General features: G+C 46.4%; 1 protein-coding gene across 1 annotated transcript in view; it reads left to right on the top strand.

The window, feature by feature from the left end:
• syne1a (spectrin repeat containing, nuclear envelope 1a) overlaps window positions 1-15,839 on the top strand; it is a 223,310-nt gene that overhangs the window by 183,608 nt on the left and 23,863 nt on the right. The window contains exons 129-130 of the mRNA XM_071413100.1: window positions 2,070-2,228; window positions 2,456-2,622. Of these exons, the coding sequence (XP_071269201.1) occupies window positions 2,070-2,228; window positions 2,456-2,622 (326 nt within the window). The remainder of the gene's footprint in view (window positions 1-2,069; window positions 2,229-2,455; window positions 2,623-15,839) is intronic.

Genomic DNA, 15,839 nt, shown 5'->3' with positions numbered 1-15,839 from the left:
ACTAATGGTTTTCTTTGAGACTGTGGTCCCAGCTCTCTTCAGGTCATTAACTAGGTCCTGCCGTGTAGTTCTGGGCTGATCCCTCACCTTCCTCATGATCATTGATGCCCCACGAGGTGAGATCTTGCATGGAGCCCCAGACTGAGGGTGATTGACCGTCATCTTGAACTTCTTCCATTTTCTAATAATTGCGCCAACAGTTGTTGCCTTCTCACCAAGCTGCTTACCTATTGTCCTGTAGCCCATCCCAGCCTTGTGCAGGTCTACAATTTTATCCCTGATGTCCTTACACAGCTCTCTGGTCTTGGCCATTGTGGAGAGGTTGGAGTCTGTTTGATTGAGTGGGTGGACAGGTGTCTTTTATACAGGTAACGAGTTCAAACAGGTGCAGTTAATACAGGTAATGAGTGGAGAACAGGAGGGCTTCTTAAAGAAAAACTAACAGGTCTGTGAGAGCCGGAATTCTTACTGGTTGGTAGGTGATCAAATACTTATGTCATGCAATAAAATGCGAATTAATTACTTAAAAATCATACAATGTGATTTTCTGGATTTTTGTTTTAAATTCCGTCTCTCACAGTTGAAGTGTACCTATGATAAAAATTACAGACCTCTACATGCTTTGTAAGTAGGAAAACCTGCAAAATCGGCAGTGTATCAAATACTTGTTCTCCCCACTGTATGTACAGAGGCCCATTATCAGCAACCATCAGTCCTGTGTTCCAATGCCACGTTGTGTTAGCTAATCCAAGTTTATCATTTTAAAAGGCTAACTGATCATTAGAAAACCCTTTTGCAATTATGTTAGCACAGCTGAAAACTGTTGTTCTGATTAAAGAAGCAATATAACTGGCCTTCTTTAGACTAGTTGAGTATCTGGAGCATCAGCATTTGTGGTTTCGATTACAGGCTCAAAATGGCCAGAAACAAAGACCTTTCTTCTGAAACTCATCAGTCTATTCTTTTTCTGAGAAATGAAGGCTATTCCATGCGAGAAATTGCCAAGAAACTGAAGATCTCGTACAGCGCTGTGTACTACTCCCTTCACAGAACAGCACAAACTGTCTCTAACCAGAATAGAAAGGGGAGTGGGAGGCCCCGGTGCACAAGAGGACAAGTACATTAGCGTCTAGTTTGAGAAACAGACGCCTCACAAGTCCTCAACTGGCAGCTTCATTAAATAGTACCCGCAAAACACCAGTCTCAACGTCAACAGTGAAGAGGTGACTCCGGGATGCCGGCCTTCTAGGCAGTTCCTCTGTCCAGTGTCTGTGTTCTTTTGCCCATCTTAATCTTTTCTTTTTATTGGCCAGTCTGAAAAAAAACAATGTCTACACTCTATTTCTGATCAATTTGATGTGATTTTAATGGACAAAAAATGAGCTTTTCTTTCAAAAACACTGACATTTCTAAGTGACTCCAAACTTTTGAACGGTAGTGTATGTCAGCAGGTACACACACGCACGTCATGAACCATAACTCACCTGGCACATGTGTTCAGCACATCCTAAATACAATTGGATATCACAAACTTGGGGATAATGAATACAAATAATACTAGAGTGTCTGACTGTGTATCTCTATAGTCAATGCTTTACCACCCAGCCTAGACTTGAGTGTCTCTGGCCTAGCTCTCACAGATACAAAAGTCATCTAATCAGTCTGTTCCCAGATCATTACACATTATGCTAAAATAAACAGTGGGCTATATATCTGTTACACATTGTTAGCTTGGCCTGAGTGTGCATGGCTCTTTAGCACAGTGAACAGAGACACAGCAGTGGTGTCTTAACTGTGATGAAGTCCATATGCTGTGTGTTCAGTAAGCATATCTATTGCTTATGTTCCGGACGTCACTCACACACAGTGTCATTGTGCCTTAGAGATAATGTAAGGTCGGGGTTAGTTTGGTTCCGGCAGAGAGGATATGCATAGATAACTGCACAGGGCTGGGAGCTTGGCACGCTTTGTAGTTGCTGTTTCAAAGAGTTTTTATTGACTCCAGATATTGTCTGTTTTTCTTCTGCGCCCTCCTCCTCTGACCCCCACCCCCCTCCTCCCCTCCATAGCTGTCCCTGCGCAGGCAGCAGGTGAGTGAGAAGCTGAATGAGTGGGCAGTGTTTAACGAGAAGAACAAGGACCTGTGTGAGTGGCTTACCCAGATGGAGAGCAAGGTGTCTCAGAATGGAGACATCAGCATCCAGGAGATGATCGAGAAGCTGCGCAAGGTGATTACACACACACTCACAAAGACATAAACACGACATATAAATACACACTCATTCATACATCTTCATGATCAAGACACACAACAATACACACACTCGCATGCACGCACGCACGCACGCACGCACACACACACACACACACACACACGCACACGCAGACACACACACTCTCTCAATCTCGATCTCACACCTTCTCACGACCTCCTTTTGCAATCCCCCTCTCCCAGGACTACCAGGAAGAGATCGGTGTGGCCCAGGAGAATAAGCAGCAGCTGCAGGTGATGGGGGAGCGCTTGGCCAGGGCCAGCCATGAGAGCAAGGCTGCAGAGATACAACACAAACTCAGCAAGGTCAGCGAGCGCTGGCAACACCTGCTGGACCTCATCGCTGCTAGGTGAGCATGACGGGGATCTGGGTGCAATGTGGGTGAGTGGGGAGATTAAAGTTAAAGGATCACTTTACAAAAAATATATATTTTAGTACTTTTTCTTTAGTCTACTGTTGTCCCACTCCCAAGTGTGTTGATGATGTTGTACCACACACACACACACAAACACACACAAATTATTTTGTGTCGAGGTTCTGGCTAACAGCGATTAACTGCACGCAATAAAAAATAGAGTCACACACTCTATATATAAAAACCCAGTAATTTATTGGGTAAACCACCAACGTTTTGGCATCACTGTGCCTTCTTCACAAATCAAATCAAATCAAATCAAATCAAATTTTATTAGTCACATACATATGGTTAGCAGATGTTAATGCGAGTGTAGCGAAATGCTTGTGCTTCTAGTTCCGACAATGCAGTAATAACCAACAAGTAATCTAACCTAACAATTCCACAACTACTACCTTACACACACACACAAGTGTAAAGGGATAAAGAATATGTACATAAAGATATATGAATGAGTGGTGGTACAGAACGGCATGGCAGATGCAGTAGATGGTATAGAGTACGGTATATACATATGAGATGAGTACTGTAGGGTATGTAAACATAAAGTGGCATAGTTTAAAGTGGCTAGTGGTACATGTATTACATAAAGATGGCAAGATGCAGTAGATGATATAGAGTACAGTATATACATATGAGAAGTGTAATGTAGGGTATGTAAACATTATATTAAGTGGCATTGTTTAAAGTGGCTAGTGGTACATTTTTACATAATTTCCATCAATTCCCATTTTTAAAGTGGCTGGAGTTGAGTCAGTATGTTGGCAGCGGCCGCTAACTGTTAGTGGTGGCTGTTTAACAGTCTGATGGCCTTGAGATAGAAGCTGTTTTTCAGTCTCTCGGTCCCTGCTTTGATGCACCTGTACTGACCTCGCCTTCTGGATGATAGCGGGGTGAACAGGCAGTGGCTTGGGTGGTTGTTGTCCTTGATGATCTTTATGGCCTTCCTGTGACATCGGGTGGTGTAGGTGTCCTGGAGGGCAGGTAGTTTGCCCCTGGTGATGCGTTCTGCAGACCTCACTACCCTCTGGAGAGCCTTACGGTTGTGGGCGGAGCAGTTGCCGTACCAGGCGGTGATACAGCCCGACAGGATGCTCTCGATTGTGCATCTGTAGAAGTTTGTGAGTGCTTTTGGTGACAAGCCGAATTTCTTCAGCCTCCTGAGGTTGAAGAGGCGCTGCTGCGCCTTCTTCACAACGCTGTCTGTGTGGGTGGACCAATTCAGTTTGTCCGTGATGTGTACACCGAGGAACTTAAAACTTTCCACCTTCTCCACTACTGACCCGTCGATGTGGATAGGGGGGTGCTCCCTCTGCTGTTTCCTGAAGTCCACAATCATCTCCTTTGTTTTGTTGACGTTGAGTGTGAGGTTATTTTCCTGACACCACACTCCGAGGGCCCTCACCTCCTCCCTGTAGGCCGTCTCGTCGTTGTTGGTAATCAAGCCTACCACTGTAGTGTCATCCGCAAACTTGATGATTGAGTTGGAGGCGTGCATGGCCACGCAGTCGTGGGTGAACAGGGAGTACAGGAGAGGGCTCAGAACGCACCCTTGTGGGGCCCCAGTGTTGAGGATCAGCGGGGTGGAGATGTTGTTACCTACCCTCACCACCTGGGGGCGGCCCGTCAGGAAGTCCAGGACCCAGTTGCACAGGGCGGGGTCGAGACCCAGGGTCTCGAGCTTGATGACGAGTTTGGAGGGTACTATGGTGTTAAATGCTGAGCTGTAATCGATGAACAGCATTCTCACATGGGTATTCCTCTTGTCCAGATGGGTTAGGGCAGTGTGCAGTGTGGTTGCGATTGCGTCGTCTGTGGACCTATTGGGTCGGTAAGCAAATTGGAGTGGGTCTAGGGTGTCCGGTAGGGTGGAGGTGATATGGTCCTTGACTAGTCTCTCAAAGCACTTCATGATGACGGAAGTGAGTGCTACGGGGCGGTAGTCGTTTAGCTCAGTTACCTTAGCTTTCTTGGGAACAGGAACAATGGTGGCCCTCTTGAAGCATGTGGGAACAGCAGACTGGGATAAGGATTGATTGAATATGTCCGTAAACACACCAGCCAGCTGGTCTGCGCATGCTCTGAGGACGCGGCTGGGAATGCCGTCTGGGCCTGCAGCCTTGCGAGGGTTAACACGTTTAAATGTTTTACTCACCTCGGCTGCAGTGAAGGAGAGCCCGCAGGTTTTGGTAGGGGGCCGTGTCAGTGGCACTGTATTGTCCTCAAAGCGGGCAAAAAAGTTGTTTAGCCTGTCTGGGAGCAAGACATCCTGGTCCGCGACGGGGCTGGTTTTCTTTTTGTAATCCGTGATTGACTGTAGACCCTGCCACATACCTCTTGTGTCTGAGCTGTTGAATTGCGACTCGATTTTGTCTCTGTACTGGGACTTAGCCTGTTTGATTGCCTTGCGGAGAGAATAGCTACACTGTTTGTATTCGGTCATGCTTCCGGTCACCTTGCCCTGGTTAAAAGCAGTGGTTCGCGCTTTCAGTTTCACGCGAATGCTGCCGTCAATCCACGGTTTCTGGTTTGGGAATGTTTTAATCGTTGCTGTGGGTACGACATCGTCAATGCACTTCCTAATGAACTCGCTCACCGAATCAGCATATTCGTCAATATTGTTGTTGGACGCGATGCGGAACATATTCCAATCCGCGTGATCGAAGCAGTCTTGAAGCGTGGATTCAGATTGGTCGGACCAGCGTTGAACAGACCTGAGCGCGGGAGCTTGTTGTTTGAGTTTCTGTTTGTAGGCTGGAATCAACAAAATGGAGTCGTGGTCAGCTTTTCCGAAAGGGGGGCGGGGGAGGGCCTTATATGCGTCGCGGAAATTAGTATAACAATGATCTAGGGTTTTTCCAGCCCTGGTAGCACAATCGATATGCTGATAGAATTTAGGGAGTTTTGTTTTTAGATTAGCCTTGTTAAAATCCCCAGCTACGATGAATGCAGCCTCAGGGTGTGTGGTTTCCAGTTTACAAAGAGTCAGATAAAGTTCGTTCAGGGCCATCGATGTGTCTGCTTGGGGGGGAATATATACGGCTGTGATTATGATTGAAGAGAATTCCCTTGGTAGATAATGCGGTCGACATTTGATTGTGAGGAGTTCTAGATCAGGTGAACAGAATGACTTGAGTTCCTGTGTGTTGTTATGATGATCACACCACTTCTCGTTAATCATAAGGCATACCCCCCCCGCCCCTCTTCTTACCGGAAAGATGTTTGTTTCTGTCGGCGCGATGCATGAAGAAACCAGCTGGCTGCACCGACTCCGTTAGCGTCCCTTGAGTTAGCCATGTTTCCGTGAAGCAGAGCACGTTGCAATCCCTGATGTCTCTCTGGAATGCTACCCGTGCTCGGATTTCATCAACCTTATTGTCAAGAGACTGGACATTGGCGAGTAGTATGCTAGGGAGTGGAGCGCGATGTGCCCGTCTCCGAAGCCTGACCACGAGACCGCCTCGTTTGCCCCTTTTTCGGCGTCGCACAGGGTCGCCGGCTGGGATCAGATCCATTGTATTGGGTGGAAGGCAAAACACTGGATCCGTTTCGGGAAAGTCATATTCCTGGTAGGAACGATGATGAGTTGACGTTAATCGTATATTCAGTAGTTCCTCCCGACTGTATGTAATGAAACCTAAGATTACCTGGGGTACCGATGTAAGAAATAACACATAACAAAACAAAATACTGCATATTTTCCAAGGAACGCGAAGCGAGGCGGCCATCTCTTTTCGGCGCCGGAAGTTATCTGTGCCTTCACTGTGCCCTCTCCATGATTGTGCCTCCCACAATAACAATCCGGACATACCCCAACCAAAAACCACTGTGCCTTCACTGTGCCTTCTTCATCATTGTGCCTCCCACAATAACAATCCGGACATACCCCAACCAAAAACCCTGGATGAACGGCAATATCCGTACAATGCTGAGAGCCCGTACTGCAGCATTCATTGTCAGCAGAACGAACGCTGATGACTCGGTGGCGCGTTACGTGTACAAGGTGAGCAGGTACTACCTCCGCAAATCCATTTGGGATGCAAAAAGATAATACAGACTCAAACTTGAATTAATGTTCAACAACTCAGACTCGCAACACATGTGGCAAGGACTACGGACTATCACGGAGTACAAAGGCCAATCCAGCTGTGTGGTGCCCACCGAAGCCTCCCTCCCAGATGGGTTTAACACATTCTATGCTCGCTTAGAGGCAGACAACACCAAACACTCTCGCTGCTCCGGACGACTAGGTGATTATACTCTCCGAGGCTGACATGAGGAAAAAGAGTGAATACTCTCAAAGCCGCCGGCCCAGATGGCATCCCTGGCCGCATCCTCAGAGTGTGTGCTGACCAGCTGGCGGGTGTCTTTTTGGACATATTAAACCTGTCCCAGGCTGTTGTCCACACCTGCTTCAAGGAGACCACCATTGTCCCAGTCCCCAAGTAGGACAAGGTGACATGCCCCGTTGCACTCACCCCGGTCATCATAAAGTGCTTTGAGAGGCTGGTCATGGCCCACATCAAGGCCAGCATGCCTGGCACAATGGACCCACTCCAAATTGCCTACCACTCCAACAGATCCATGGAAGATGCCATTTCCATCGCTATTCACACGGCTGTAACACATCTGGACAAGAGGCACACCTATGTGAGAATGCTGTTTATTGACTACAGTTCAGCATTTAACACTATTGTTCCCTCCAAGCTCGACACCAAGCTCAGAACCCTGGGTCTGGATACCACTCTCTGCAACTGGATCCTGGACTGTGAGGATTGGCAACAACACCTCCTCCACACTGCCTCAACACAGGGCCCCCCCAGGGGTGTGTCCTCAGGCCTCTGCTGTACTCCCTGTTCACCCATGACTGTGTGGCTTTGCACAACACCCAACTCTATCATCAAGTTTGCTGATGAAACCACGGTTGTAGGCCTGATAACCAACAACAATGAATCAGCCTATAGGGAGGAGGTAAATTAACTGGCATTGTGGTGTCATGACAACAATCTCTCCCTAAAGGTCAGCAAAACAAAGGAGTTAGTTGTCGATTTCAGGAAGCAGAGAAGGGAACATGCCCCCCTTTTAATATTTATTTTATTTAACTAGGCAAGTCAGTTAAGAACACATTTTTATTTACAATGACAGCCTACACCGGCCAAACCCGGACGACGCTGGGCCAATTGTGCGCCGCCCTATGGGACTCCCAATCGCGTCTGGTGATACAGCCTGGATTCAACCCAGGGTGTCTGTAGTGACACCTCATGCACTGAGATGCAGTGCCTTAGACCGCTGCGCCACTCAGGAGTCAGAAAACAGAATGGAGACTAGAGTCAGAAAACAGAATGGAGACCAGTCAGAAAAGGAATGTGTTATCATGGTCAAAGATTAAGGTGTGCATTTTATGCACTGTAAATCCCTATGGGGGGAGGGAATGAACAGAGTTGCTGAGTTGGCTTTACTACCATCTTGCTCTTATGATATCAGACAATCTCGTCTGAACGTTAGACAATAAAATAGAAACACAATGGTTGTGTTTCAAACACTTGTTGGTCGGACAGATTCAGTTGGAAATTCACATTAACTTCATGGCTATCTGTAAAACGGCCTGAATGTTAGACAATAAAATAGAAACACTACAGTTGTGTACCTATAAAACAACCTGAAGAACCAATCTATTCATTTCTTCAACTGGTCCACTGTCTTCAGCTTTGATAATGCCATGATATGGGGCGGCAGGGTAGCCTAGTGGGACTAGTAACTGAAAGGTTGCAAGTTCGAATCCCCGAGCTGCCAAGGTACAAATCTGACATTCTGCCACTGAACAGGCAGTTAACCCACTGTTCCTAGGCTGTCATTGAAAATAAGAATTTGTTCTTAAAGGACTTGCCTAGTTAAATAAAGGTAAAATAAAAAAAATATTCTGCCACTCAGAAGTCATGAGATGGGTGAGAAATCAGATGATGATTGAGCACAGGTGAAAAGACATTATAAAATGAACAACCACACTATGGCCCATTGACATAGCAGTGGGAGAGAGCCATCGATTGAGAAAAGAACATACCCCCCTGTCGAAGCAGATTGGTCAGATCACTGTGTTTTGTCTCCGTTAAACTCAGCATGGTTGATGCTTCAGAAGATTAGTCCATCATGGTCTCCTCAAGCAAGGGAACAATGAACTACAACAGAATAAAACCACACGTCTAAACTAAAGCAAGAGTACCTGCTGCCAGGTATATGAATGGACAATATTAAGATTGGATGACTCGCAATTAAGCACAAGCCGAGTTTGAGTGGGTGGTTTATTGATATTCTGCCTTATAGCAAAATGGGGAAAACAATATTTTCACTATGTGAGTGAGAAAAATATGTTGTTGTCCACTCCACCAGATGACAAACAAATAAATATGCAGAAATGTAAATATTAAATGTTTGGCAGCTACAATGGCAGTTATACACCAGTGTCTAAAATGTCAATACTCAGAGAAAATGTGGTTTGGATAAACAATAAGTGACATAAAAAAATATATGTAAAATAGAAAAACAGAATTGATCAAAACATACCATAGTTTAAGACTTCAAATATTAAGAAGACAGTTCACAGTATAGTTACATTTACATTTACATTTAAGTCATTTAGCAGACGCTCTTATCCAGAGCGACTTACAAATTGGTGCATTCACCTTATGACATCCAGTGGAACGGCCACTTTACAATAGTGCATCTAAATCTTTTAAGGGGGGGGGGGTGAGAAGGATTACTTTATCCTATCCTAGGTATTCCTTAAAGAGGTGGGGTTTCAGGTGTCTCCGGAAGGTGGTGATTGACTCCGCTGTCCTGGCGTCGTGAGGGAGTTTGTTCCACCATTGGGGGGCCAGAGCAGCGAACAGTTTTGACTGGGCTGAGCGGGAACTGTACTTCCTCAGTGGTAGGGAGGCGAGCAGGCCAGAGGTGGATGAACGCAGTGCCCTTGTTTGGGTGTAGGGCCTGATCAGAGCCTGGAGGTACTGAGGTGCCGTTCCCCTCACAGCTCCGTAGGCAAGCACCATGGTCTTGTAGCGGATGCGAGCTTCAACTGGAAGCCAGTGGAGAGAGCGGAGGAGCGGGGTGACGTGAGAGAACTTGGGAAGGTTGAACACCAGACGGGCTGCGGCGTTCTGGATGAGTTGTAGGGGTTTAATGGCACAGGCAGGGAGCCCAGCCAACAGCGAGTTGCAGTAATCCAGACGGGAGATGACAAGTGCCTGGATTAGGACCTGCGCCGCTTCCTGTGTGAGGCAGGGTCGTACTCTGCGGATGTTGTAGAGCATGAACCTACAGGAACGGGCCACCGCCTTGATGTTAGTTGAGAACGACAGGGTGTTGTCCAGGATCACGCCAAGGTTCTTAGCGCTCTGGGAGGAGGACACAATGGAGTTGTCAACCGTGATGGCGAGATCATGGAACGGGCAGTCCTTCCCCGGGAGGAAGAGCAGCTCCGTCTTGCCGAGGTTCAGCTTGAGGTGGTGATCCGTCATCCACACTGATATGTCTGCCAGACATGCAGAGATGCGATTCGCCACCTGGTCATCAGAAGGGGGAAAGGAGAAGATTAGTTGTGTGTCGTCTGCATAGCAATGATAGGAGAGACCATGTGAGGTTATGACAGAGCCAAGTGACTTGGTGTATAGCGAGAATAGGAGAGGGCCTAGAACAGAGCCCTGGGGGACACCAGTGGTGAGAGCACGTGGTGAGGAGACAGATTCTCGCCACGCCACCTGGTAGGAGCGACCTGTCAGGTAGGACGCAATCCAAGCGTGGGCCGCGCCGGAGATGCCCAACTCGGAGAGGGTGGAGAGGAGGATCTGATGGTTCACAGTATCGAAGGCAGCCGATAGGTCTAGAAGGATGAGTGCAGAGGAGAGAGAGTTAGCTTTAGCAGTGCGGAGCGCCTCCGTGATACAGAGAAGAGCAGTCTCAGTTGAATGACTAGTCTTGAAACCTGACTGATTTGGATCAAGAAGGTCATTCTGAGAGAGATAGCGGGAGAGCTGGCCAAGGACGGCACGTTCAAGAGTTTTGGAGAGAAAAGAAAGAAGGGATACTGGTCTGTAGTTGTTGACATCGGAGGGATCGAGTGTAGGTTTTTTCAGAAGGGGTGCAACTCTCGCTCTCTTGAAGACGGAAGGGACGTAGCCAGCGGTCAGGGATGAGTTGATGAGCGAGGTGAGGTAAGGGAGAAGGTCTCCGGAAATGGTCTGGAGAAGAGAGGAGGGGATAGGGTCAAGCGGGCAGGTTGTTGGGCGGCCGGCCGTCACAAGACGCGAGATTTCATCTGGAGAGAGAGGGGAGAAAGAGGTCAGAGCACAGGGTAGGGCAGTGTGAGCAGAACCAGCGGTGTCGTTTGACTTAGCAAACGAGGATCGGATGTCGTCGACCTTCTTTTCAAAATGGTTGACGAAGTCATCTGCAGAGAGGGAGGAGGGGGGGGGAGGGGGAGGAGGATTCAGGAGGGAGGAGAAGGTGGCAAAGAGCTTCCTGGGGTTAGAGGCAGATGCTTGGAATTTAGAGTGGTAGAAAGTGGCTTTAGCAGCAGAGACAGAAGAGGAAAATGTAGAGAGGAGGGAGTGAAAGGATGCCAGGTCCGCAGGGAGGCGAGTTTTCCTCCATTTCCGCTCGGCTGCCCGGAGCCCTGTTCTAGTTACCAGAAAAAAACTTGATTGGTAGTTAAAAAATAAAAAGCATGGGGACTACTCAAAACGGTGCATGAGAAGGCCTGCTGCATCATCAAGGACCCCACACCCCCCAGCCAGGAGCTGTTCACTCCCTTACCGTTGGGCAGACGTTACAAGCCATCAGACTGCTAAACACTTGAACTTGACTGACCACCTGCACTGACTCTCTGCACCTTAGCACACATGCAAACATAAATATTTGACTATAAATTGTGCCTTCCTGTATTATACTTATGCTAAAATGTTTATTTTATTCTACAGAGCCTAGGGTTGCAAATGGAAAGGTATAGTACTGGAAACTTCCAAAGTTTACCAATATACTACCTGAATTGTTATGTAATCTATCACAAGACATCTAGTGGCCCTTTTTGGGTACTTCAGATTATCACGGGTGTCTGTGATTATCTCTGGCCCTCTGTGTGGCCTTATGAGGCCTTATGGCATGTAAAATAAACTCAGTTTATTAGGTACCCCGTTTATGAAAATGGTTAACTCCTACAGACAGTGAGTCACGTGACCGTGGCTTGCTATATAAAGCAGGCAGAGAAGAATTGAGGCATTCAGTACTGTTTGATTGAGCGTTAGAATGAGCTAAACGAGTCACCTAAATTACTTTGAGCGTGGTATGATCGTCGGTGCCAGGTGTGCCGTTTCCAATATCTCAGAAACGGCCGACAGCCTGGGGTTTTCACGCACGACAGTGTCTAGGGTTTACAGAGAACGGTGCAACAAACAAAAAACATCCAGTCAGCGGCAGTCCTGTGGGCGAAAACAGCTCGTTGATGAGAAGTCGTTCAAGCTAAGAGGCGGACCAGAAATATGCAAATAATGGCGCAGTACAACAGTGGTGTGCAGAATGGCTTCTCGGAACGCACAACTCGTCTGTCCTTGTCACGGATGGGCTATTGCAGCAGACGACCACACCCAGTTCCACTCCTATCAACTAAAAACAAGAAGAAGCGGCTCCAGTGGGCCATTCTACTTCGACCAACACTGGACATTTGAGGAGTGGAAAAATATTGTCTTGTCCGACGAATCCCGATTACTGTTGCGTCATGCAGATGGCAGAGTCAGGATTTGGCGTAAACAGCATGACTCCATGGCCCCATCCTGCCTGGTGTCAACAGTACAGGCTGGTGGTGTTGGTGTAACGATGTGGGGAATGTTTTCCTGGCACACGTTAGGTCCCTTGATACCAAATGAGCAACGTTTCCATGCCCCGAAGAATTCAGCCGCTTCTAAAGGCAAAGGGGGGTCCGACCCAGTACTAGATGGGTGTATCTAATAAACTGGCCACTGAGTGTATATGAAATAATTAAATAAGATGATTTTAAAATAAAAAGTTGTAAATCATTATCCAAAATCAGTGAATGCCATTGGTGTTTTAATATGAGGGTTTCAGTAAATATCAAAAAGAGTGGTGGTGATGATGATGAGGATGATGCTGTGCGCATCTATAGGTCATGTGGATGTGTTGTGTCTGTGCAGCTTGGGTGGGGAAGTGATATGATGTTCTGTAAATTCACAGCAATTCGCTTCCTCCTAGTGGAGAAGTCTTGAGTGAGAGGACGCCTGTGAGTCACATGACTAGAATAGCTGTGACTAGCCTGTTGGTCTTGGTGTCAGGACAACAGGGAGGTAAAAAGAAAGAGAGCAAAAGAGCTCTCATGCCTTCCTCTTCTCTCCCCTCTTCCTCCCCCTTTCCCCTTCCTCTTGCTGAGCCAACTGTTCCCCTCTCTCTTTCCCTCCCTCTATCTTCCTCCGGCTGTTGCCCTCTGAGAATGGAATGGAGGGAGGAGGGGAGAGGGCGGGGGGCAGTGAGTGACCTCAGAGACAGCTGCAGACTTGTTCTATTCTGTCCGTCCCTTTTTCAACAAGGAAAACTGAAAGCAGAGTCAGTTTCTCACAAGTAGTTTCTCAGAAGTATAAGAAAACCTTAAACATACTTTCATTTTGTCTCAACTTGTGGAGTTTTTCATCAGTTGGAGAAAGTATTTCGTAGTTTTGCTTGAAAAGGGAAGGAACTTTTCCCATTCCAGGAGTTCTCACAGAAACACTTGAACTTTTATCTCCTGTGCACACTGGCTCCGTGCACGCCTGCTGTGTGACATTCCATCCGTCTGCCTGCTCTGCGGCACATGGCTCTGACTGTAAGTCCTCTTTTAGCAACAGCAGCACTTGTCACTCTCAGGCACACACACACACACACACATGCCGTTTGGGCTGTCTTTTTTTAATACCTTTGAGAGCAGTTGACAAGTAACACTAGTGCCCCCCCCCCCCCTGTTAACCCCCCTCTCCCGCCACTACAGGGGGTAAACTAGCTAGACTATAGAAAGTCCCATTCGGAACACCCAGAAGAAAGAGAAGGGAGTTTAAAACCATAGCTAGCTCCATAACGTTACTGTTTATTGACGTTAGCTTTGAGTTTGGACATTCCTGCCCCCATGGTTCTGGACTTGGGGACTGATAACATGGCAGGATGCCCAAGCGAAGACTCAGAGGATCTGCCGGAATGTGACTGCGATATCAACAGGCAGGCTTATCTTTGAGAATTGTGCTGGAATTGTTTTGTCTTGGAAAATTACACTGGGGTTGTTTGGAATCTGGCTTGCATGTTTGTTTGCGCTATTGGGCAGTTAATTAATCAAATAACTGGTTTTGGATAATAGTGTAAGAAGTTGTCTGCTGTCGGCTGGATACTGGAGAACTACAGTATTGCAGAGCTTTGTGTACTAGCAGAGTGTGGGAGGAGTAGGCTAGCTGTTGTTGACTGTTATAGACGTTGAGACATTTCTCTCTGTGTTGATGAATAGACTGTTGTTTTTCTGCTCTCTAAAAGGTCACTGAGGGGACCAAAAACTCTTTCAATGTCAAACGTTCTTTTCTGTCATCATCAGTGGGTAACAACAAGAGAGAAGCATGAGATAGCTTAGTGACTTTTACTCAGTTCAAAACATACTGTAGCTGCTTAGGGTGAGAAGCATAAACAGTACATCAATGCTATATTCTTTTCACCTTGAGCAAATATTTGGCGATTTAGAATATTAGTGATATTGATTGTAATCAGTGTGGGCGGTAACATTATGTAATCAGATTACTTTCACATTGGGTAATATTATTACAGTTACTTTGTCAAATAACGCAATACTTTCAGAATCACATCACTACCGGACGCGTTTCCATGATCCGATCTCGACTTGCTTCCTCATTTAGTTCTGAGCAAGCTGGGAAAGGCTGTTTGGACAAATGTCATGACAGCTGCTTTCCATAGAAATGTATAGAGGGCGCAGCTCTGATCTTTGCCATTGATCGCTTCTGTGATAGAAAAGCCCATAGAGGTCTTTCCCGTCTAGTGGCAAGTGTGCACTCTATACATCTCTATGGTTCTGTGTAGCCTACATGCAGTTTATATCCAGAATTGGCAGCTCCAGAGAATGATTTTAAATTAAAAGATAGGAAATCTGTACAGATTTTTGGCTTACAGTATATGTGGCTAATTAAGCAACACATACGATAGCGCAGTACTTGTATACTAGCACAGGACAGCAGCGCCACAGATGAAACGAGAAACTAGTTATCAAACCTGAGTTAGTAAGTAGCCTTTCTTTGGTAGACATCATATGGCTTGCCTTGCTCCTTCCGACAGATTTTGAGTTTTTTTGTCATGAAAGTAATATACTGACTAGCAGTGGTTGGCTTAGGCAAGAGCTCACCGGAGCTGAGTACTGGCACCTCAAATTTCTACTGCTTGAGCTCCTGCACATCTTATAGAATATTAGCTCAAAAGTATTGTGGAGCTCCTGCACCTAAACTATTTGGGTGCCTGCAAAATGAGTACCGGCACCTATTTCAGTCGAAGTCAAACACTGATAACTAGTAAGATAACATATTACTTTCCACACAAAGTAATATTGTACAGTAACGCATCAAGTAACTAATCCCAACACTGATTATAATATTGTTAATATACAGAGCATGTATCAATGTTGGGAACCACTAAACTATGTCACCACGGCCTGTTCACACACTATCATCCAGAAGGCGAGATCAATACAGGTGCATCAAAGATGGGACCGAGAGACTGAAAAACAGCTTTTATCTCAAGGCCATCTGACTGTTAAATAGCCATCACTAGCCGGCTTCCACCTAGTACCCTGCCCTGAACTTAGTCACTGCCACTAGCCGGCTACCACCCGGTTACCAGTGGAGTAAAGTACTTATGTAAAAATACTTTAAGTAGCGCTTAAGTAGTTTTTTTGGGTATCTGTACTTTACTTTACTATTTATATTTTTTACAACTTTTGGTCACATTAATAATGTTTACATACTGTTTTACTAATTTCATATATACAGTGGGGAGAACAAGTATTTGATACACTGCCGATTTTGCAGGTTTTCCTACTTACAAAGCATGTAGAGGTCTGTAATTTTTATCAT

This window comes from Salvelinus alpinus, chromosome 8 (genome assembly GCF_045679555.1).
Source record: "Salvelinus alpinus chromosome 8, SLU_Salpinus.1, whole genome shotgun sequence".
Lineage (NCBI taxonomy): Eukaryota > Metazoa > Chordata > Actinopteri > Salmoniformes > Salmonidae > Salvelinus > Salvelinus alpinus.
Note: the sequence above shows the minus strand (reverse complement) of the source record. Positions and strands in the feature narration are given on the sequence as shown.